The sequence below is a fragment of the Barbus barbus genome, assembly GCF_936440315.1.
Source record: "Barbus barbus genome assembly, chromosome: 17".
Classification (NCBI taxonomy): domain Eukaryota; kingdom Metazoa; phylum Chordata; class Actinopteri; order Cypriniformes; family Cyprinidae; genus Barbus; species Barbus barbus.
Genome location: NC_136745.1, coordinates 9,771,229 through 9,797,242, shown reverse-complemented (window position 1 = coordinate 9,797,242; position 26,014 = coordinate 9,771,229). Strand labels below are relative to the sequence as shown.

The 26,014-nt window shown below is 37.6% G+C and overlaps 1 protein-coding gene across 2 annotated transcripts in view; it reads right to left on the bottom strand.

The window, feature by feature from the left end:
* The window catches only part of LOC306883712 (monocarboxylate transporter 8), a 58,267-nt gene extending 36,976 nt beyond the window's left edge, over positions 1-21,291 (bottom strand). The window contains exon 1 of one of the 2 annotated variants that reach the window (XM_079439125.1): positions 20,221-21,291. In XM_079439125.1, the coding sequence (XP_079295251.1) occupies positions 20,221-20,623 (403 nt within the window). In that variant the 5' untranslated portion in view covers positions 20,624-21,291. The remainder of the gene's footprint in view (positions 1-20,220) is intronic. The other variant, XM_079439126.1, reaches the window with a different exon arrangement.
* Between the last annotated feature and the right edge of the window lie 4,723 nt (positions 21,292-26,014).

Genomic DNA, 26,014 nt, shown 5'->3' with positions numbered 1-26,014 from the left:
GCAGTACACAAATGTTAACCAATCTGCTTCAGTAAAAGAGTAAACAGGAGTTTCCCCCATTAGCAGTCGTCAATGAAATTTGATGACGCAATGGGAGTTCCCTTTCGATAGGGAATCAATATTATCTATTTGGTCTGCTGTCCATGTAATTAATGTTAATCAAACAACAAGACAGAGAAAAACAGCTCTTGACTCAATATTTTTGTAGCTTTAATGAAATGAATGTATATTTCAGTATTGCGCATCTATTCAGTTTCTGTATTTCTGAAAAACACTGTTTACTTTATTTTGTATCTTTTTTCTATAGTATTTATTTGTCTCATGCTTGCCATTTATTTCTGTGTTTACTTGTCTTCAATAAGCTTGAGAACTTTAGTTTTACTGCTCAACTTGCAAATTAGTCTTAAAAACCAACATTGTGATAAGATTGTGATCTTTCCTGAAGAAACTGATAAATGTTTGCCATATCACTCACCCGAACAACACAAACAGTATTTGACACATGCATGCACCCAAACACACATTCTTTGTTCACCCAGATAATTCTGCAAAGAGACACAGATGAAAGTCCATCATCTCTGTATTTAGAGCACTGGCCAGTTACAATCGATGCCAAGCTCAGACAAACAAGCACACTGCATGTTTTTCATGGTTCAAAGGTAGTTTAATGTCTGCACAGTATGTCTGGAGTCTAAGAACACTAGTTCAATATTTGACGCTGATCTGTGTGTGTGTGTGTGTGTGTGTGTGTGTGTGTGTGTGTGAGGGAGAGAGAGAGCCCTCCTCGGCGAGTCATTCTTGGCTGAGGTTCAGTAGAAATGTGGCCCCATGAATCCAGAGAGGAAGCGGTACGTTAACAAACCAAGCAAATGAGTGTTTATCCATATTTTGTAGAAGAACACAAGGTCACGTACGGGACGTATGTTTTCCACAGGTTTCACAGTCAGGGTTTTGTTTGTTGTTTTGTTAGCTTTGCAAATTACCGATCTTTCTGTGATGTTCAGTTGGAACTATGAGTTCAGAAGATTAGAACAATGCAAAGAGTCTCTGTTTAGGAATAGAGTGTTCTGAAAGACCAGGTTCTAACAGCTTGGATAAAAGATCATGCAGAAAACATGAGGTGGATAAAGTCTGTGTGTGTGTGTGTGTGTGTGTGTGTGTGTGTGTGTGTGTGTGTGTGTGTGTGTGGGTGCGTGCGTGTGTTTCTATGTGTGTGTGTGTGTGTGTGTTTGTGTGTGTGGGGGGGAGGCTGAGGCCACGTTTGAAGGATTAAACATTCCAGTGACTATTAGGAATGGATTACCTTACTTCTCCAAGAAAAAAAAATCCACACAGAAAGCAGAAAATATCAGAGGTATTTAGTTTTAACCTATCATAAATAATGCACAGCTAACAATAAAACAAACCAGAAAAGGAGTCTGATGCAAATGTTCGAAGAGGGGTTGGTGGAGTCGAACTTGAACCGGTTTGGACCAAACAAAGGGCCTGAACAGTGTTTGCTTACAATATTCAGAAACATATCTCATTGTTCTGATCTTAAATCTTTCATTTTGAATTTCTGAAAGCATTCCCAATGGATTCAGTTGTTTTGCTGGAGGAAAAAATCTAAATGAAAGCAGAATAAAGAGAAACTCCCATTGTGAAAAAGAAGTACACTTTAGAATACTAGAGTAATATAACAGAAGTTATATATTTAAATATAACTTAAAATATATTTATACATAAATCAGTGCAAACTGAATGTAATGTTTGTGGACACCTAATTGCATGTTAATTGCAAATGAATTAAAATTTATTGCAGACTAAATTTATATTAAATGCTATTAGTGTTGCTTTTCTTGACACGCTTAAGGGTTACTCCACCCCAAAATGAAAAATTTGTCATTAATCAGTTACCCCCATGTTGTTACAAACCCGTAAAAGCTTTGTTCGTCTTCGGAACACAATTTAAGATATTTTAGATGAAAACCGGGAGGCTTGTGACTGTCCCATTGACTGCCAAACAATTAACACTGTCAAGCTCCAGAAAAGTATAAAAAAACATCGTCAGAGTAGTCCATCTGCCATCAGTGGTTAAACCGTAAAGTTATGAAGCTACAAGAATATTTTTCTTATGCAAAGAAAAAAAAATAATGACTTTATTCAACAATTCGTCTCCTCTGTGTCAACGTAGCACCATTTTGGAGAATATCCGCTGGACGCAAGCAGTGTACGCTGTTCTGTGTCAGTGATATGGCTTGAGTTTTAATTGTTTGGCAGTCAATGGGACAGTCACAAGCCTCCCGGTTTTCATCCCAAATATCTTAAATTGTATTTATTCATAACAATTAAATAATAAGAAGTTACTATTGTGGTATATATTAGACACAATATTGTCTGATTTTGCTAAATTGTGTACGTGAAAATATTACCTATAAAGCCGCAGAAGAACTGTTGTGCGTCTCCTAATAAAACACAATAGGTGTTGGACTTGAAGCAGCGCTGCACAGACCGTTCTGTGTATGACATCAAAGTACCGCAAGAGCGATTAGACAGCATTTTAAAAAAAAAATTTGATTTCAAATAAGTCTTGCTGTTTTGCTTTTTTGTTAAAGCAGTGTTTCTGTTGTAAAGTTATACAGATACAGTTGTGTTGCTGGGTTTTAAAGCAGGTTTGATTTTTTTTTTCTTCCTTATCACTCTGTATTTACAGGATTTCACTGTCCACTCTGTTCAAATGTGGATCAATGGCTACACATAGATATGTGCACACACTGTCAGAGCTGTGTGAGATCCCTACCATCCTGCTTCTATTGGGGTGAGTAGGGGTGTTAAATAATTTTTTGTTTTTTTGTTTTTTTCCCCATAGGTTGTTAACATTCTAAAAGCTCTTTATTCCAAATATAATACAAGCTTGTCAGTGTATTCAGGTGTAATGTATTATAAGTTGCTTCAGAGGTATTGCAAGTATTATGTGCAACAATAATAAAACAGTGCATTGACATAAAAAAATGAAATTTACTTTTGGTACTTAAGTGCTTTTAAAAGCAAGTACTTTTGTACTTTTACTTAAGTAAAAATCTGTCTTTGCAACTTTTACTTGTAATGGAGTAATATTTGACGAGCAGTATCTGTACTTTCACTCAAGTAATGGAGTTGTGTACTTTGTCCGCCTCTGATGATTTACACTACAAGTGCATATTCAATACAGTTAAGCACTTCTTTGTCTCAAGTGTAGATTTTTTTACATTTTTTGAGAAAAAGTGCTTTCTTGTGCCAAACACATCATACTACTGTAGGATGCAGGGCATTGTTATGCAGATTGTAACTTTAGACTGTAATTTTCAGTGTATTGGGGTTTTTGTGTGTGTGTGCCCATGTCAAGAAGTGTAGAGTGATGCCACACATATGACCCCACTGCAGCCCATGCGGCTGACAGAGTCCTGAAAAACAAGAACATACACGGTTCTCTCCTGTCATCATCTGACTGCTTTTGTAAGCAACGGGTTCTATTTGCTTACATTTTTCTGAATGAAAAATAAACCAGAGAAACCCAAAACTGCCAAAAAAGGAACGAGAAACATCTTGAATCTACAGCTCCATGAACTTTTAACTCTAACATCCTGCACCTTCCCTTTCAAAAAGCATACAGTATATCTGCATTTGCCTACTAACTATGTCTAACAGTGGGTAAATATGCATTAAAAAAAATTATCCAAAAATCCAAACCATCATTTTTCAAATGTCAAAGGTCAAAACTTCCACTGTCATTTCCATGTCTAAAATCATAATTCTGTTGCATTGTGTTGGAATTGGAAAAGACCATTTTATCTATTTGTTTTTAATAAAATGACAAAATCATTTGTTTTGCCAAGGCTAGCAATTAATGTATCCTAAATACACATTAAATAATTATTATTCAGTATTACTTTAATAAAATAAATATTAATGAATAAATAAATAAATAAATAAATAATGTTAAAGTTAATTCATTTGAATAATTTTCACTTTTTGCAGAATCTGATAATATTACTGCTTGATTGGAAATTACACACACAAAAAAATCTGCTCAAGTGACATTTATTATGACAGTTAAAATTGACATAAAATGTATGTATTGGGGTTTTTGTGTGTGTGTGCCCATGTCAAGAAGTGTAGAGTGATGCCACACATATGACCCCACTGCAGCCCATGCGGCTGACAGAGTCCTGAAAAACAAGAACATACACGGTTCTCTCCTGTCATCATCTGACTGCTTTTGTAAGCAACGGGTTCTATTTGCTTACATTTTTCTGAATGAAAAATAAACCAGAGAAACCCAAAACTGCCAAAAAAGGAACGAGAAACATCTTGAATCTACAGCTCCATGAACTTTTAACTCTAACATCCTGCACCTTCCCTTTCAAAAAGCATACAGTATATCTGCATTTGCCTACTAACTATGTCTAACAGTGGGTAAATATGCATTAAAAAAAATTATCCAAAAATCCAAACCATCATTTTTCAAATGTCAAAGGTCAAAACTTCCACTGTCATTTCCATGTCTAAAATCATAATTCTGTTGCATTGTGTTGGAATTGGAAAAGACCATTTTATTTATTTGTTTTTAATAAAATGACAAAATCATTTGTTTTGCCAAGGCTAGCAATTAATGTATCCTAAATACACATTAAATAATTATTATTCAGTATTACTTTAATAAAATAAATATTAATGAATAAATAAATAAATAAATAAATAATGTTAAAGTTAATTCATTTGAATAATTTTCACTTTTTGCAGAATCTGATAATATTACTGCTTGATTGGAAATTACACACACAAAAAAAATCTGCTCAAGTGACATTTATTATGACAGTTAAAATTGACATAAAATGTATGTAAATTAAAACAAATATTTTAATAAATTGTCTGCATATTTTAGTAATGTTAAAATGTAATCTGTACATTTCACTGTACAAGCCACTTGAAAAGCAGCTGAAGTAAATTATGAAAAAGTTCATGGTAAAAACTAGGGCTGGGTATTGTGACAAATTCTGCGATTCGATTCGATTCGATTCTTATTTTTATGGTTTCGATTCGATTCGATTCGATTTAGATTTCGATTCGATTCGATTCGATATCGATTAGCTATCAATATTTCATTTAAAATGTTAGTTTTGCAGACATGGGTTCCATATTTTGATATAAATGCTGGTAACTGAAACTCTCCTACTTAAGTTTATTACTGAAATACACATCTACATTAATAATAGGGTGCACACAGTTGTTTTTTTTAGTGGAGCAATTCGAAAGATGGTGACACCTTCAGGACGAGAGGTGAATATTCATATCCTCTTACGTGAAGCATGCGCATTAAGAATCGATTCGGGGATTTCCCGAATCGATATCGTTGCGTTAAACTGAAGATCGATTAAAATCGGAGAATCGATATTTTTTACCCAGCCCTAGTAAAAACTTTACAAGTTTTTTGTAGCATTCAAAAATAACTAACAAAGAGTTATTATAATGTTATTTTTAATAAAAAATCAACACAATGAATGTGCCTGACGTTGTTAAAATCCATTTCTCTATGAAGAAAATTAATGGGATTTTACTTTAGGAAGCCGACTCTTGCACTCTATTCCTCCACTTTTCACTCATTTAATTTATGCCACTCTACTTTGCTCTTCATTATATCACTCTCTCATTCTCTCTCTCCTTTGTTCCAAACCACCCAGTCCTAATTCTCACTAATGAGTTTGCTCCACATGTTTTATTATTGGATCATTTGTTAAAGGAGGTAGAGAAAGACAGAAAGGACAACGAGGAACGGTGTTCCCTTTCAGTCGGTCACTCAGAGTCACATCGGATGACCAACGAAATTGGGATCTCTCCAGAGAGAATCTCTCTGCGAAAACCCTGGGTGAGGGACCTGCAGGCATTTTCGGTCAACGAATCGTGCATTGAGTTTGGGCCGGCTGACTCCAGTGCAACACTGAGGCCCCATCCCGGCTATGTGCCCAAGGTTCCTAACACTCCCTTCAGGGACCAGGTAGTGAACCTGCAAGCGCTGCCCCTGGAGGAGGCAGACCCAGCCCTAGCTTTGCTCTGTTCTGTAAACGCACTGCGACAGTACGTGGATAGAACTCAGAGCTTCAGGACCTCAGAACAGCTCTTTGTCTGTTACGGAAGACAGCAGAAGGGGAAGGCTGTCTCCAGAGGATGGCCAACTGGATAGTGGATGCTATCACCTTGGCCTATGAACCACAAGGTGTGCCCTGTCCGCTCAAACTGCGTGCTCACTCCACTAGGGGTGTCGCATCGTCCTGGGCACTGGCTAGTGGTGCCTCGCTAGCAGACATCTGTAGAGCTGCGGGTTGGGCGATTCCCAACACATTTGTTAGGTATTATAGCCTACGTGTCGAACCGGTTTCCTCCTGTGTTCTCACCTCAAACGGGTAGTGGCACTGAGAGGACCGGCTCAGAGTCTGCTTGTGGCGTTCTTACGCCTATTTCCCCAGAGAGTTCCTTAACCAGGCAAACCCTGTCGAGTCCTCCAGGGCACTCCGGGCGTTCAGACGTGGCGAAGCGTCTGGCGCCAGGCCTTTCAGCCAATGAATTCTTGAAAACTGGTGTGAGGATAGTGCCCACATGAGTGACCCTATTGGGATCCCATGTGTTTATTCCACGGTACACTTACTAGGGCCGTGTTTCCCTGGCAGACCATGTTCTGCCGTCTCTAATGATGCAGCCTGAACCATCTCAGAGACTTCCATGTGCAATAGGGCCCTACGGGGTTACTTCACATGTCTAAATGTCACTTAACCCCCTCTGGGAGGAGGTGACTCCGCCTCTTCCAAGCGGAAGGGCACGCTTCCCAGTGTTATTCAAGTCCTACTGTTTGGGTTGCTCAAGGAACAACAGTGGTTGACCTTCTCTGTGTAGAGCCCGGTCCTATCGTCTGCCTTATAGGAAGGATCAGGAGGCATACACAGGGCACTGGAAGGGGCAGATCCTGTGGCGTTTTAGTAGGGATCCCAATTTCGTCAGTCATGACTCGGAGTGACCGACTGAAAGGCAACGTCTCGGTTATGTATGTAACCCTTGTTCCCTGAAGGAGGGAACGGAGACATCACGTCCCGTCACCACAGTCGCTGTACCACCGCTGAGCTGCCGGGTCACTGACTCGGCTCCTCAGCGAAAGGATGAATTAATGCAGTGCACCTGCTGCCTCTTATACTCACGCTGTGATCAGCGGCAACTGGATGCAATGATCGCATGCCAATGTCCATTGGCTCGTTTAGTTACACTCGAAGTCCTAGGACAGGGAATGAGGGTTACACACGTAGCCGAGACATTTTCCATCTAGAACAGAAATAAAAGAGGAGACAGAAGAGAGAAAACAAGGAAACGAGTGACCCACTAACACTGACAGATGCTCTTTGACAGATTGTGGATAAAGACACTCAGCCGCAGGGAAGCACGGATCACTCTCTCTGTACATCCCTTTCTTCCTCCTACATGCATTATTCCCTCTATTTTCTCTCTCTGTGTTCATATCCGTCTGTCCTTACAAGACCCCTCAAGTCTATCTGTCAGAGTGAATCTAGAAAAACCTGTCAAGAACACGTCCGGGTCATATGTCAAAGCAAATAAAATAAAAAAGTAAAAACATTTATTTTGAATAAAGACAAATAAAGCCATTGCATTGCATTGTGACTTTATTTTCATGACAAATAAGCACATTTATGCACAAATTTCATTACTATATTGCAAAATAAATTGTAAAGGATTTATACATCATATTTATACTTCATGACAGAATTTGGTGTATTTGCTTTAATTTATCGTGATTTAATTTGAAAAAGTATTTTATTATTTCGGTTAACCATTACCGTTATCAGTTACCGTTTTCTCATTTTGTAAATAAATTTATTTATTGTATGGAATTTTGTGATTTGCCTCTTTCGTGTTGCGGCTTATGAGCCAGCTGTAACATGAGTACCAAACTGAGAATATAACTGTCACAGGTTGCCGGGGTGAGAAGTACGAAGGAGGCAGATAATAAAAACAAACAGCGTCTTTAATAAATCCACAAAGGAAGGCCAAGAAAACACAACCACTTAAAACAACATAAAACAGTACAAAGAAACTGGGGAAAAGCAGGGCTATAAATACTGAACCAAACGAGGGACAAATGAGTAAATTAACAAGGAACAGGTGATTAGAATGACAATTAGGAAACTAAGGAAAACTAGGTCAACTGAAAACACAATAAAAACTAGGGCCTGACATTAACCTATATAAAAATAACGAATTTGTAGGTTAAATATGATTAATTACAATGAAAACGATGCCACTTACAAAAATATCTTTAAAACAGGCCTAATTTTCTTTATGCAAAACAATTAGTTAAAAAAAATTACTAAAAATTATAAAATAACAGTTTTAAAATGTTTAAGCATATTTAATTGTAAAAGCTGTAACAGCAACCTTTTAATTTCTATAAAAATCAAGGGAATTTTAAATGCAAAAGGTAAGTAGATTTGTGACCTACACAAGTATAAACAATACAGGTGCATCTCAGAAAATTAGAAGATGGTGAAAAAGTGATTTTTTTCTTGTAACTTATTTCAAAAAGTGAAACTTTCATATATTTTAGATTCATTACATGTAAAGTAAAACACTTCAAACGTTTTTTTTGTTTTAATTTTGATGATTAGAGTTTACAGCTCATGAAAGTCAAAAATCAGTATCTCAAAATATTATAATATTTCCTAAGATCAATCAAAAAACGTATTTGCAGAACAGAAAAGTTCAAGTTCTTTAAATTATGTTCATTTATGCACTCAATACTTGGTCGGAGCTCCTTTAGCACAAATTCCAGCATCAGTGAGGTGTGGCATGGAAGCGATCAGCCTGTGGCTCTGCTGAAGCACTATTGAGTCTTCAGCCCGTCTGGATTGTTGGATCGACTGTTTCTCATCTTTCTCTTGAAAATATCCCATAGATTCCATATGGAGTTCAGGTCAGGCATGTTGGCTGGCCAATCAAGCGCAGTAATATCATGGTCAGCAAAGCACTTGGAAGTGGTTTTGGCACTGTGGGCAGGTGCTAAAGTCATGCTGGAAAAGGAAATTGCTTTTCAGCAGATGGAAGCATAAAGTGCTCTAAAATCTCCTGGTAGACGGCTGCATTGACTTTGGACTTGATAAAACACAATGGACCAACACCAGCAGACGTCATGGCACCCCAAATCATCAGTGACTTCGGAAACTTCACACTGGATTTCAAGCAGCTTGGATTCTGTGTCTCTCCAGTCTTCCTCCAGACTCCAGACCTTGATTTCCAAATGAAAAGCAAAATTTACTTTCATCTGAAAAGAGGACTTTGGACCACTGAGCAACAGTCCAGTTCTTTTTCTCCTTAGCCTAGGTAAGATGCTTCTGACGATGTTTCTGTTTCAGAAGTGGCTTGGTAGCCCTTTTCCTGAAGACGTCTGAGCGTGGTGACTCTTGATGCACTGACTCCAGCTTCAGTCCACTCCTTGTGAAGCTCTCCCAAGTGTTTGAATCGGCTTTGCTTGACAGTATTCTCAAGCTTGCGGTCTTCCCTGTTGCTTGTGCACATTTTCCTACCCAATTTCTTCCTTCCAGTCAACTTTGCATTTAATATGCTTTGATACAGCACTCCTTGAACAGCCTTTCATGGGTGACCCTCTGTGACTTACCCTCTTTGAGAGTGTCAATGTTCGTCTTCTGGATCATTGCCAAGTCAGCAGTCTTCCCCATTATTGTGGTTTCAAAGAACAAGAGATACCCAGAATTTATACTGTAGAGATGATCATTAATTGAAACTCAAATGTAAATATTCTAATATTTTGAGATACTGATTTTTGACTTTCATGAGCTGTAAACTCTAATCATAAAAATTAAAATGAATGAATCTAAAATATACGAAAGTTTCACTTTTTGAAATGAGTTACAAGAAAAAAATGAACTTTTTCCCCATATTCTAATTTTCTGAGATGCACCTGTAACAAAAGATAAATAGGCTTTTAGGTCACCACTGCTTTGCACGTTCTCCACAAACTGAGGTAGTTGTACTGCATTTCTTGCATAGTAAACAAGCAACAATTGAAACGAAACCCTTTCAGCTGCTGGGATATACAGTATAATGCATACAGGCTACAATACTGACAAAGTGCTGGGGTGAATGATATCATTTTTAATCAATCTTCAGTCTATTCATTTAATGTGTGAACAACACTTCACTAAACATTATTTATAGCGTTTCTGACATCCAGTAATCACAACAGACTTTGTGCTGTGTTACTTTACTATGATAAAAGTCTGTGCTTTTACATTTAGTCAGTTTTAAAGCAAAATTTAAATGATAAATGACGTTTTGCTGCTTTTTCATGTGGTGTGACAGATCTCATCAGTTCAGGCGGCAGAGCGGAGAGCGAGTGAACCAATCTCTCTCTGCTAGTTATAGCACAAAATAAACATGACTGAACATCAGAAGGTGTTGAAAGAAACAGTATGCATCATGTCTAGTGTAAACATTCAATCAGTGCTTCATCCGTGGAAGACATCAATGAAACAGCTTGTACAAATAGTGTAATGTCACATTTACTGCAGGAAAGCCATACAATGTCCATAAAGTCCTAAATTGGCTTAAAAAAAACTGTAGAGAGGAGCGTTTTGCTTAATGTATGCAGTATATTGCATATATTCATTATATATTCAAGCTACTGTTTAAAAAGTTTATATTTTAACAATGAATTGGAGTAGAAACATAATTATTTAATTAAAAAGTAAAAAAGAAAATTGCGGTGCATCACTATTTAAAATACTTGCTATCCTTATTTTTATTAACTTGAATGTGCGAGACTTCCAGTGTCATTCTTCCAGTTATTTTTAGCTGCAAAAAACAATCTTTTATGAAACTTGATATTGCAAACTGGTAAACCCTGTACTTTATTTGTTATCATAGTATTTTAGTTTATTATCATAATCTGCACATTGATTTGTAGCTCAAATAGTTTTACTGTTTACTGCACTAAAGCCTATCATTCTTCTAGTTATTTCCCTAAAGCAGCTAATGAATCACAAGTCTCACACAGAAAATAACTCAAAATTCTCTACACAACATAATTTAGCAAAATTAGAGAAGAAGCCTACTGTACTGAATGCAGTATCTGTTATTATATCTTATAAGGAAAAGCACTTGATTTTTATAATGAATGCTGTCTGTTTCTACCATGAATTACTTTGACTCCAGTTCAGATGTCTTCACAAATCAATCCCTCCTGGGTCCCTGACATGTAGCGTTCAGATCCAGAGTGGAATATTTCACTTTGGTTACACTTGCCTTGATAGCAGCTGAGAGACCTGGCTCTGATCCATCCCTTCTATCCTGTGCAGTGAAAAATTAACTTAAACATCTGGCTAAATACATGAATATGTGAACAGTTGACATTGATAATCATGTTACATGTTCGAAAGCAGAAGCGGAAACATTTCTCATCTTTTGCCTGCGCGTTTTCTATTAAACAGCAAAGCTAATATCAACCACTGACACAGAGCGTTCATTAAATCCAGCCAAAAAATGACCGTGTGCCTTCAGCTCAATCAGCTCACACTCACAATCCCCAGCTGCACATATTGAAGGTGATATTCTCTAATCATCAATGACAGATTCAGACACACTCATCTGGTACTCTTCATGTGCACTGCTGTATTGTGTGAACGTGCACCGCGACCATTAGTAAAGAGAGACGGATTGCTAATCTAGTTATGGCACTGGATTTTAATGAGATTGAGATGCTTTATATTAATAAATGGAAGACATTCTCGCAGGGTAATATTTAGTTTTATTTCTTTTCTATGGGGATTTTCTAGCAAATATAATTCTGTAATATTAATTACATACAATTATTTCTTCTGAACAGGTTTATTATAATTAACTGAAACTAAAATGAAAAATATATTCATTACTTAAAATAAAATACACACACAAAAAAACGTTTTGCCAAGGGAGCATTTCTCATTATAATTTAGTTTAACTTGACATACTAAAAACAATAAAAACAAAACAAACAAAAAAAACATTTTCAATACATGAAATAAAATAAACATTAATTGAAATAAAATATAAAAAATTTAAGGCAACATTTCTCATAATTTAGGCTAGTTTAACCTGATGTACTAAAATAACTAAAAATAAAAATTAATAAAAAACATGGACATATTAAAATAAATACTAAAAATAAGAAAAACACACAAGAACTAGTTGTTTTTTCTTGAAGGAGTATGAATTAATTTACAGCCTGATGTTTCCAAAAATTGACATTAAAAAAAATATAGCCGGCTTCCTGTTGGTCGTAGCTAATGAGTGTAAATTAGAAAGTTGTCCGCCTTGATGAGAACAATGATTGGTGACTGTAGCTAAAACTAACCCCCCAACTTTTGTCAAAAGGTGGCGCTACAGAGTGCCTCCTCCACGCCCTTTTATGAGCTTTTGCCAGTGTCTATCTATCATTAATACTGATATGTGTGTTGAGTTTCATGAAAATCTAAGCATGTTATCTGCCTTAAAATCCCTGGAAAGGAATATTCAAGTTTGGCACATTGCCATGGCAACAATATTTCAGATATCAATATCCCCTCAACAGTTTTACATCAGCCGTGTTTTGTCCTTATTCTGATTAAGTTTGAAGCAAATCGAGTAAAAATAAGATGCTGAATTCAAAGCATTTTGAAAATGACACACTTCCTGCTGCCAGTTGGTGGCGCTATAACTTTGACTCCTAATAGTCACATCTATGCGATCAGCATCATACAACGAACAAACCACTGAAGTTTGATCAAAATCAGACAATGGATGTTATTAGGTATTTCCTGTTTCTCATTTCTCGCCATAACTTCATCGCCTCGCCACAGGCAAACCGTTCGAGATATGCTAAATCCCTTCGCAATTTAGCATCCCCAATGTCTTGAGATCATGTTCACCGAGTTTGGTGGCAATCGTTTGGAAATCCTCAGAGGAGTATATAAAATTCCAGAGCATGCGCTTTTTAAAACAGCCCTGAATAGCCGACTTCCTGTTGGGCGGAGTCTATGACATGCAGTGTGAAAGTTGTTCGGAAATCCCCAGTCAAAGTCGACGATAACATTATAGTGCATTTACCATGAATCGTCGTCGCGCATTCATGGAGGTTACCAACAAGGCAAAGAAAATAGGCTTTCAGACTTTCTTGCTGTATCCAGCACAACTCAAACTTACTCGAGGATCGACACAACACATCTTCAAGTCCCCTTTGGAGGTTGAGGACTTTCTGAGTGGAGTGGACACGCAAGTGAGTGAAGAAGGATAATGTGACACTGGTATTGGTACTGGTATTCTCGAGTCTGCCGCCCTTCTCGGGGTCACGTTGTCCATTAGTTGGGCACTGGTCAGCCATGTTTTTTCTTTTCTTATTATTTACATTTTTGCATTCATTAGAAGTGTTTCTTCTAAATGTTCTCATGTTTTTGTGGGAAGTTGGGTGTCCAAGGGGGTATTGGCGACCAGGGTGGGTGGGCATTTTTCCCTCTGTAATATTAGGTGTTCTTTGAAGAGTAATTTTATTACATAATGCTTGTTGATTTGTTTGTTAATGTTATTTTACAGTGATAATATATGGCATTGGAAAACCTTCATATAATTTCCTGGAACGTGAATGGATTGAATGGCCCCATTAAGGCACTGCCTGCCTTGATTACTTGCATAGACATCATGTTGACCTAGCTTTCATTCAAGAATCACATTTGAGGAAACTAGATGTCCAAAGGTTTTCTAATAAGTTTTATTATGTAGCTGCATCATCCTCATTGAATAGTGAATCACGTGGCACACCTGTTGTGTTAAAAAGGAAGCTTTCTTTTAATATTTTAGAAAGGTATAGCTGTGAGGATGGTAGAGTATCATACATCAAAGCATGTATAGAGGGTCATAATTTTGCATTTATTTAAATTTATGCCCTATTCCAGTTTGATCCCAATTTTTTCCCTGCTCTCACTAAAACTTTATTCCAATAGTTTCAGAGGCAATTTCTCTGAATGACCCTATCTCTTTAGATGAGTTAAAGTCAGCCCTTATGGTTATGAAGAAGGGGAAGTCACCGGGAGGGAATGGAATACCTCCTGAACTATACCTCGCTTTCTGGGATGAATTTGGACAGCCGTTGTTAAATATGATTCTTCATTCTGTTGGTAAGGGTTCTTTCAATAATAGTGATAATATGGCTCTAAAGTTCTATATGCTAATCCTTATGCAGTGGTTATGACAGGTGGCATTTGTTCTTCACAATTTTTCATCTCACGTGGCACTCATCAGGGATGCCATCTCTCTCCATTGTTGTTCGCCTTATCTCTTGAGCCTCTTGCACAGAAAATCCGTCAAAACACTATGGTGAGACCTATTACTTTTTTGTCATACTTCACATTGGATATCTTTATACGCAGACGACATCCTACTGTATGTCAGTGACACAGCTAACTCAATTCCACATGTTCTTTCTGTGTTTAATTCTTACTCTCTGGATATAAGATTAATTGGACTAAACCTGCATTAATGCATTTAAATAATCTATCCTCTCAGTCTGCTCTCCCAACTGGTATACCGGTAGTATCTAGCTTTAGATATCTGGGTGTTGAGATTTCTTCGCCTTTGCACACAATAGCTTTTAGAAAAAAAATTCAAGGTATATATGATCGTATAACCAAAGATTTGACTCATTGGTCAACGCTACCGTTATCTCTACAAGCTCGAATTTATGTAATCACAGTTTTTCTCAATTGCTTTGGCACATTTTTCGAAACTGTCTTAACATTCTCTAAACTTTGAGTGCAAATGTCACAACTGTTTGCTGGAACTTCAGAACTTTATTGCATGTCTGCAAAATGTAGTTACTCACCCAAAACATTTCATTCATGCTTCAAAACATAGTTATCGTGTCAGTAATTTGGCCAAGGCCACCAAAATATAAAGTATTTTTGTCATCGTGTGAGCCACACTGGTCAAAATGTTTAGTTGTTTTTTCACCATGACAGTCAACCATGGAAATTAAGGTTTTATAAAAAAAATCTGATATTTGTTGAGAAGAGTCAACAGTACATAGAAAAAAAGTATATGAACATTTGTATTTATACAGTACATTTATTTTTGTACGAATGTATTATATGTAAAGTAGTGTGGAGTGTAACAATGCACTCTGTTACAGTAGTATTACCTGATGTAAACTATGGCAACAGTTTGGATGACAGTTACTGTACTGAAATGCAGATGGCTGCACTTCGTATGTATGCCATATTTCCTTTCAAAAGTACACATTTACACATTACTGTATGTAGGATATTGATTGAAAGAGACTGTTTCAAAATGTCTGAATTATTGAGGATATTGTCGATCTCCCAATTTTTAGCTGCACCCTTCAGCCATTGTAAGGCCATGATTGACAACATTATTTCATCTGATATGCACCTCTGTCCTTGGCCTCTTCTTCCTCTTCCTCTTCCTCTTCCTCTTCCTCTGTTTTGCCTCTGTACACTTCCATGCATCCTTACTCCTCTTCTTCCCCTCGGCTGTTGTCCCTGATCGTTTTCTGGATGTTCATCCATCGTCAGAATTTGTAACTCTTGTGTTGTCCTCTGTCTATATATGCTTTCCAATTGAAGGGTCATGAAATGCACCTTTGAGCTATTTCAGAGAATTGGTTTATAATTGGTTGATCTATATTCTTATAGATTATATTCATTAGTGAGAGTCAAGATTCACCTGCACAATTCATGGCAAATTTACAAAAAGTCTAATAGAGATGTGTAGAAAATATGCTTGACAGATTATGACAACTAAATTATACGATGAACTAATGACTAGATGTTTTGAGGGGTAAGACAATAGCACAGAACTATACGTATCATACATTTTGTAGCAACCTGAAAATAGCAACTGATAATGTAGGAAACAGCAGACAAATGTACATAATCAGTTGCATGAATGTACCAAAGCAATTGCAACTTGTTCAAAAGAATGAGAAACTTCTTTTATAATGTGCACAAGCTACTAGATGATGTGGAGGTTGAACAAGTAGTTTTGAAAATTTAATTTCTGTTCTGAGAAATGCACCAAAGCAACTGAGAAAAACTGTAATGATGCGCCAAATGTTCTCTATTGCTGAAAGATCTGGACTGCAGGCAGGCCAATTCAGCACCCGGACTCTTCTACTATGAAACCATGCTGTTGTAATAGCTGCAGTATGTGGTTTTGCATTGTCCTGCTGGAATACACAAGGCCTTCACTGAAATAGACATCATCTGGAGGGGAGCATATGTTGCTCTAAATCCTTTGTATACATTTCAGCATTCATAGTGCCTTTCAAAACATGCAAGCTGCCCATACTGTATGCATTTATGCACCCCCATACCATCAGAGATGCTGGTTTTTGAACTGAACGCTGATAACACGCCGGAAGGTCTCCCTCCTCTTTAGCCCAGAGGACACGTCGTCTGTGATTTCCAACAAGAATGTCAGATTTGGACTCGTCTGACCATGGAACACTTTTCCACTTTGAAACAGTCAGTTTTAAATGAGCCTTGGTCCACAGGACACGGCGGCCTGTGGGCCAAGTAACGTATACTGTAACGTATGAGGGCCCGAAGAAGGTCTTCGGCCTTGTCCCTTACGCACAGAGATTTCTCCAGTTTCTCTGAATCTTTTGATGATGTTATGCACTGTAGATGATGAGATTTGCAAAGCCTTTGCAATTTGAAATGAGAAACTGCTTTTATAATGTGCACAAGCTACTAGATGATGTGGAGGTTGAACAAGTAGTTTTGAAAATTTCATTTCTGTTCTGAGAAATGTGCCAAAGCAACTGAGAAAAACTGTAAAATGGATGTTCTACCTCGCATTAATTTTTTTCTCTTCTATGGTACCACTTTCACCACCCGCAGATTACTGGTCCAAGCTTCAAACATTAACATCTAAGTTCATATGGAATGGCAAACCTCCTCGTATAAAATATGCAACTCTACAACGTTACAAAGATGCGGGTGGTCTTGCGGTTTTATTTTTAATAAAAAACTTTAAGTTTTATCACTGGGCATTTATTTTACGACCTGTTATAGCTTGGTTGAATCCTGGCCCTCTCGTCTTTTGGAAATTGGTTGAATCTAATTTGGCATTACCCTACAGATTAAAAGATTTAATTTATTGTAATATCCTGTTGAAGAGTGTGAAACAGCATTTTGGCCCAATTATAACATATCTTCTTTCTGTTTGGCGTGCAGCTGCAAAATTATCCCACAATAATAATAAATGGCACTCTCACACTCCTCTATTTCATAATCATAGTCTACTTGCGGACAATAAACCTTTTGTTTTACCAGAATGGAGTGATAGAGGCATACATGTTTTAGCTGATATATGGGGGTCGCCGGGGGGTGGGGAGGGGGATGGTATGGCATTTAAATTAGGACAATTTAGTGTGTTGCAATTTGTTCTTATTGATGTATGTCTGTTATAATTATTTTCTGTAACACTTAATAAAAAATGTATAAAAAATTTTTTAAATAATAAACCTTAGAAGAACAAGAGGGCCCTGTGTCTTAGTGGCTTGGGCCCTAAATAAAAGAGTTTGTATAGTAAACTATTGATGATTGATCAGCATTTGCATAGGAAACACTTAGATTCATGACCTTGAGAACAAGATTTATAATATCAACACTGGTACCTCTTATAACTATCATGATAAGAATCATAATTATTATATAATAAATAAGGTAAAATAAATAATGTTAAATAGTTGTCTAGCAATTTAAAACCCACATGCATACATATATTAATTATTACAGTACATTATTAAAATTATATATAAAAACCAAAATAAAAAATAAGAATTGAATAATTAGTATAAACTATATCAGTATTTTTACTTCATGTTTAATTCAGTACTTGTAATTTCCCTGTAATTATTTGTGAAATGTTCCTTTTTTTTAATTGTGAGTGAAAATTGTTTCAAAATAAATCATATAATATTTTTTTCAGTGTATTAATGCTTGCCTAATGCAATCTTAAATTCCTTTTAAAACACAATATCAAACTGAAAAAAATACAATGACCCAATGACCCATTGTTTCATACAATGACCCAGAAAACTGAATCAGGCCTGAAAGTAGGAAGAGAATGAACACACACACACACACACACAATATTCACAGGCACAAATAATTCATGCACATATTTTCATTCTTCACAGACTTTATAAAACACGAGGGAGAAACCAAAAAAACACACTTTGTCCATTACGCTCATTAGCACTCTCCTCATTTGTCCTCCTCCTGTGGGCCTGATTTTATTAATATTCAGATGTAAACATCAAATAGTGATGTTGTACAGCCAAGTGGGAGTCTGAACATTAAAACTAACTGAGCTTTTTACTGCGTGTTGGCCGTAAAAATGAAGCTCAGCATGGAAGACAGATGGCGATTTCCTGAACAACAACCAGAGGCCTGCAAGACATTTAGGAGATTATTAGCATGTGGACTCGGTCTTGTTTTCTCTCAAGTTGGCTCAGGCAGAGGATCAGAAGTGAGGTCGGGGGTTGTCGGGTACATTCACAGGTTCAGAAGGGTTCATGACCGATACTGCTTTCGACAGCATTAAGCACTGAATTGATCTCTTGGTCTGGTTTGCGCAATGTGAGAGCTGCTAACATGCTGTTTTATCATGCTGATGCATAGCATATGGACGATATATTAGAAATAACTTGGGAAATGCAAATGATTAAAACTCAGCGACTTTTCACTGTTTGCTCCACTGGTCTGTGTTTCTGAGAAATGTGTGGATAGATTGATGATTTCTCTGACCCGTGAGCTTGGAGTGAGAAATGGAAAGCCCGGATGGGAGCGGAGCGATTACAAAACACTTTGAGCAGTGAAATTGCAGCTACTTTATACAACGACCAGACAAAACTCTAAAACATTTTGTAATAATAATCAGAAAATCCGTTTCTGATGAGTTAATGAGTGACATGGTAAAGTGATGGTATGATACTTTCAGTAATATTCTGGTATTATATATTTGATATATATACTGTAGGTCAAAAGTTTCACATTTTTAAGATTTTTCATTTTTTGAAAGACGCCTTTTATGCTCACCAAGGCTGCATTTATTTGATCAAAAATAGAGAAAAACAGTTAAACTGCATATTATCGCAATTTAAAATAACTGTTTTATATTACAATATATTTTAAAATGTAATTTATTCCTGTGATGCAAAGCTGAATTTTCATTACTCCAGTCTTCAGTGTCACATGATCCTTCAGAAATCATTCTAATATGCTGATTTGCTGCTCAAGAAACATTTCTGATTATTATCCATGTTGAAAACAGTTGTGCTGCCTAATAAATTTGCGGAAACTGTGATATACTAGCATTTTTTTGGTAAGCAATATTAAAAAAAATTAAGAAATTAATACTTTTATTCAGCAAGTTTAATAAATGAATCAAAAGTGACAGTAAAAACAAATGTATTACAGTTTCCACAAAGATATTAAGCAGCAAAAACTGTTTTAACATTGGCAATGATGAGAACCATTAATAATTGAGCATCAGTAATAACTGATTAATAACTGAGCACCAAACAATGATTTCAATACACTGGCCTTCAAAAGTTTGGAATTGATATATAGTATGACATTTATAATAATAATAAATGTTTCTTGAGCAGCAAATTAGAATTTCTGATGGAATAATGATCCTGAAAATTAAGCCTTATATTTAAACTATATATATATATATATATACAGCAATAATATCACTTGGCCTAAAGCCTATTTTAAGGGCTCTACAGCTGTGGTCACTATGAACCATCCTTGTCTTCAGAACTTCTCTTTTGTTCCAATAAACAACTATACATATAGGAGTGACAAAAGGTAAACAAATAGTGCCATAATTATATGTTGCCTTTAGACAAAATCCCGCACATAACATTTTCCAGTGTTTTCTCAGTAGCTGATATGGGAGCAGGTGTCAGTGTGTGATGTGAGTGGGCGTCTCCCTCTGTCTGTGGCGGATGGAGAGAGCAGATTTTAGGCGGCTCTAAGCACCAGTTATGATCCCTTAAGCCTCTCAGGATCAAGCGCGCCTGCAATCTCCTTTCACCTCACTCCTTTCACCTCAAGACTTAGTGAAACACTGAAGCACACTCACCCACTTTAAACTGGGACGCCTGGTCCGTCAGTTCCTGGTGGTCTTTCACAAGCATCATGTGCAGAATCCCGAATGAGTTCTGGATGCCGAAAATCGAGCCGTTGCACCACGTAGCAGCAAACACCACGACCCAGCCGAAGCCCCCCTCCGGGGGAACGAACCCCGGTCCCGGGTGTGCGCCGGGCGGCGTCGCCGGACGCTTGTCGGGGCAGCCGGTTTGTATCAGCTGCACCGTGCTGTCCTCCGGGGCGAGTTTACGCTCCGGTTCCTCGTACTCCTGCGGCTCTTTGTGCTCCACTGCAAGGTGGTCAGTATGTCCAGCCTGCGGTTCAGTGCTCGATTCTTCCGAACCGGGTGTCCCGCTGGCTGCTCCTGCAGTGTTCTCGTTGCTTTCTGGGTGCATCCTGTAAGGAACGGATGCCAATGCGTTTCCAGAATAACTCTTTTATCATATGCTTCCGAACGAGTGGAAAAGAAGAACAGAAATAAATCCCCTCAAGATCTGAAACTAAATCAATCTCGTGTCACTTTGCATGGATGATCACTCATAATCCGATCGATAATGCCCAAATCCTGTTATGAGAGATCACTCAGTTCATAATAAAGCAGCAGGACTTCCAGCAAACTGAGCAGAACACGCGCGCTTTAAACCGTGTCCAAAGCTCTTTGCTCTCGGTTCACATCCCTTTTATCGTGCGCCGACTCCTCCTCTATCATTTGTTGAATATTTACACCGGATCCCGGTGGGCTGCTCTGCTCTGCTCACTTCTGCACTGTTACAGTATAACAGTGGAACGTTCCGAAACGCTCATTCTGCGAGAGATACAATGTAACCACTCAACGTTCTACATACACATTATCGTCAGAAGTTTCAATATAAACGTTCTAAACAACGCGAGTGCGAAAATGTATCAATTAAACGTTCTAAAAACAACAGCGCGCGTTCTGCACACGTTACAATGCAACAATTAAGCGTTCTAAAGAACAATGCAGCGTAGCAGTTCCAGTAAACAACCTCCACTGAGCAGATCCCGCTGGAGGAACGGATTTAAAATTCCACCGGCGCAGGATTACGGAAAGAACCGGATACCGGAGACCACCCCCTCCTCTGTGCCTGCAGCCCGTCCCGCAATTGGTCTGAAATAAGGAAGCGCGCGAGGAATTGTACAGATGACGCGGGGAGAGAAGATTTACAGTGTTATAGGTGCCTCGTGACACATTTACAACCAGTCAATCAAATGAAACCGAGAGCATCCGGTGAGCAATGCATTTGATTTCCCGGCCGGTGTCGCTGGCAAGTGCACAATCCATCAATGCTAGTCAGAAATCAGACCGCTCCTGATTGGAATCGGGTCAAGGGCATCGTTTTGAACGCTCTTCGGGACCGCGGATAATAGTTGAGTCGGTGTAAACGGCGGCGGGCGTGGAATCGGTTCATATAGAGGCGTGTTTGGGGAGCCATGACGGGTTATTATGGTATGGAGGGAGGAGGATCCGTGACGTGCTTCCCTGTACAGTAATGCCTCTAATGTGACCAGAGGGACACATCCACGCATCCTTCCATACATAGGCCTACGTGTGCTTCCTTTATCCAGGAAAACATTTTACATTGGGCAGATGCTTTTATTCAAAGTAACTTAGAAAGTGTTTGAACTATATATTTTTTTATTAAAATACGTGCTTTATCGCGACGCAACGCTCTTTCAGGTGCTCTATGTGCATAACTGTTTTGGTGTTTTGTAAATGCCTCACCAAGGCCGAAAAAGAGCACTTAATATCTGATCATCCAATTATTTCTATTCTCCTCCAGCTGTTTTCTTTGTTAAATTCACAGTGCGTTAATTATGCTTGAGTGATTTATTATAAATCACAGGTGTAGGTTATGTATCAGTTCAGATCGCAATGACCGCTGTTGACCACTAGAGTGCAGCACAGATCAAGATATGAGCCCTGAGGAAACACATGAACAGACCACGTCGACCTTTCAAAATAACTGGAATAAATAATCCTAGTGATAGCTCTTTTCCTGTCTGGCAAGATAACAGCATTCGATGGCTGTCATTAAATAATTTGACCCGATCAGCCAAGAAACTGCAGCTGAAGACCTTTTCATTTTATTTGTTAAAAATTTTGTCCGGTTGTTGTCTCGCGTTGTTTAGAACGTTTATATTGAAACTTCTGACGATAATGTGTATGTAGAACGTTGTGTGATTAAAAGTTTACATTTACATTTATATATGTATTTATTATGTATGTTGTACAACCCGAATTGCGGAAATATTGGGATGTTTTAAAAAAATGAATAAAATGAAAACTAAAAGAATTTCAAATCACATGAGCCAATATTTTATTCACAATAGAACATAGATAACATAAATGTTTAAACTGAGAAATTTTTAAATTTTATGCACAAAATGAGCTCATTTCAAATTTAATTTTTTTGTATTTATTTATTTTTATTATGCAAACAAACATGCTATTTACAGGTGACAAATCAGATACAGAGTAACCAGGGTCAACAAAACATACATGACAGCCAACATGGTTTGTGTGAGTATGAGTGTGTGTGTGTGTGTGTGTGTGTGTGTGTGTGTGTGTGTGTGTGTGTGTGTGTGTGTGTGTGTGTGTGTGAGTGACTGGGTGTTGGGTTTGGAAGTATACTAAACAAAATAATAAAAAAATTAAATAAATTAATCAAAAAAAAAAAAGTACAACAGTAATGATAACAGTAATAATAATAATAATAATAATAATAGTAACATTAATAACAAAAATTAGAGGATAGTAATTAATTAAAAAATAAATAAATAAATGTGGGGAAGTTGGAGGATTAGAAAGAGGACAAAATAGTAATAATAATAATAATAGTAGTAATCATAGTATTAATAACAAAATAATAATAATATTAATAATAGAGAGAAAATAATAATAATAATAAAGCTAAAAAGAGTAAGATATTGTAAGGCTGCCTCTGGGCCCTCCGTGGGCAAGGCATAGTTTAGGCCCAGGACGAGCCATCTAGGAGAGGAGCTGCAGGGCACAAGGACCAAAGTCTCAGCCCCGGCCGCCACTCACATGCCATGTTTACCTCACATATGTACTGTATATGTATTGTTAAGTGTATAATGCATTAAAAAAGTGTGACGTGCAGTGTGGAGCCAGCCCAGTGCAAAGCCCAGGCCCCCATGATCACGTCCCACTTACCCTGTGTGTGTCTGATATACATGTATGCATTTTTTTTTTCTCTCTCTCTTTTTCCCCCTTTTTTTTTTTTCTCTTTTCCCTCCCCTCCTCTCCTTCCTCCTCTCTCCTCTTCCCTTGCTTGTTTTAAAATAGATGTATGTATACCGTCTAGTGATGCATTAAAAAAAACAAGGCATGTAGTGCTGAACCTGCCAGAGGCAAGAAAACCAGGCCAAAGCTGGTACAGGTTGGAGATACAAGGCCCCCGGCCCCACAGCACACCCACCAACCACTAAACCCAACCACACAGGGCCACAGCCAACTGAGGCCCAGAGGCGTGAAAAGAGAAAGAGAAAAGAAAAGAGAGAGAAGAAAAAAAAAAAAAAAAAAGTGCAGATAGCAGAAAGCAACCGTAAGAAAGGATAGAGAAAGATAAAAAAAAATATATAATAATAATAATATTAATAATAGAAAAATATTTTAAGTTTTTGATTTAGTTTGATATTAGCCTTTGTTGCTACCTCTTCCTAACCCCCCTCCCCCATAATCTTATGTAGATATTGATGAATGGTGTGTTGTTGAGGGTGGCTTCAGACAGAGAGGGTCAACGGATTCATGATTGATGGAAGTTTATGAGAGATAACAAAGAGGGGTTCAATTCTGTTGTATTATTTTGAGTGGAAGTTGACAGGTTTTCCATGGAGATGTAGTCTGTTATTAAGTTTTACATTAAGTTACAAATTTTATGCCTGCTACAGGTCTCGAAATAGTTGGGACGGGGGCATGTTTACCATGGTGTAGCATCTCTTCTTCTTTACAAAACAGTTTGAAGACATCTGGGCATCGAGATTATGAGTTTCTGGAGTTTTGGTGTTGGAATTTGGTTCCATTCTTGCCTGATATAGGTTTCCAGGTGCTGAAGAGTTTGTGGTCGTCTTTGACATATTTTTCGTTCACAGTTTTTCTCAATTGCTTTGGCACATTTTTCGAAACAGTCTTAACATTCTCTAAACTTTGAGTGCAAATGTCAAACTGGAACTTCAGAACTTTATTGCATGTCTGCAAAATTTAGTTACTCACCCAAAACATTTCATTCATGCTTCAAAACATAGTTATCGTGTCAGTAATTTGGCCAAGGCCACCAAAATATAAAGTATTTTTGTCATTGTGTGAGCCACACTGGTCAAAATGTTTAGTTGTTTTTTCACCATGACAGTCAACCATGGAAATTAAGGTTTTATAAAAAAAAAATCTGATATCTGAGTCAATAGTAAAAAAGTATATGAACATTTGTATTTATACAGTACATTTATTTTTGTACGAATGTATTACATGTAAAGTAGTGTGGAGTGTAACAATGCACTCTGTTACTGTAGTATTACCTGATGTAAACTATGGCAACAGTTTGGATGACAGTTACTGTACTGAAATGCAGAAGGCTGCACTTCGTATGTATGCCATATTTCCTTTCAAAAGTACAAATTTACACATTACTGTATGTAGGATATTGACTGAAAGAGACTGTTTCAAAATGTTTGAATTATTGAGGATATGGTCGATCTCCCAATTTTTAGCTGCACCCTTCAGCCATTGTAAGGCCATGATTGACAACATTATTTCATCTGATATGCACCTCTGTCCTTGGCCTCTTCTTCCTCTTCCTCTTCCTCTGTTTTGCCTCTGTACACTTCCATGCATCCTTACTCCTCTTCTTCCCCTCGGCTGTTGTCCCTGATCGTTTTCTGGATGTTCATCCATCATCAGAATTTGTAACTCTTGTGTTGTCCTCTGTCTATATATGCTTTCCAATTGAAGGGTCATGAAATGCACCTTTGAGCTATTTCAGAGAATTGGTTTATAATTGGTTGATCTATATTCTTATAGATTATATTCATTAGTGAGAGTCAAGATTCACCCGCACAATTCATCAAGTCTAATAGAGATGTGTAGAAAATATGCTTGACAGATCAACCATTTTGCATTTAATGACTTATACGATGAAATAATGACTAGATGTTTTGAGGGGTAAGACAATAGCACAGACCTATATAATACATTTTGAGCAACATGAAAATAGCAACTGATAATGTAGGAAACAGCAGACAAATGTACATAATCAGTTGCATGAATGCACCAAAGCAATCACAACTTGTTCAAAATGATGAGAAACTGGTTTTATAATGTGCACAAGCTACTAGATGATGTGGAGGTTGAACAAGTAGTTTTGAAAATTTCATTTCTGTTCTGAGAAATGCACCAAAGCAACTGTGTTCTCTTTTGGTGAAAGTTCTGGACTGCAGGCAGGCCAATTCAGCACCCGGACTCTTCTACTATGAAACCATGCTGTTGTAATAGCTGCAGTATGTGGTTTTGCATTGTCCTGCTGAAATATACAAGGCCTTCACTGAAATAGACATCATCTGGAGGGGAGCATATGTTGCTCTAAATCCTTTATATACATTTCAGCATTCATAGTGCCTTTCAAAACATGCAAGCTGCCCATACTGTATGCATTTATGCACCCCCATACCATCAGAGATGCTGGTTTTTGAACTGAACGCTGATAACACGCCGGAAGGTCTCCCTCCTCTTTAGGCCGGAGGACACGTCG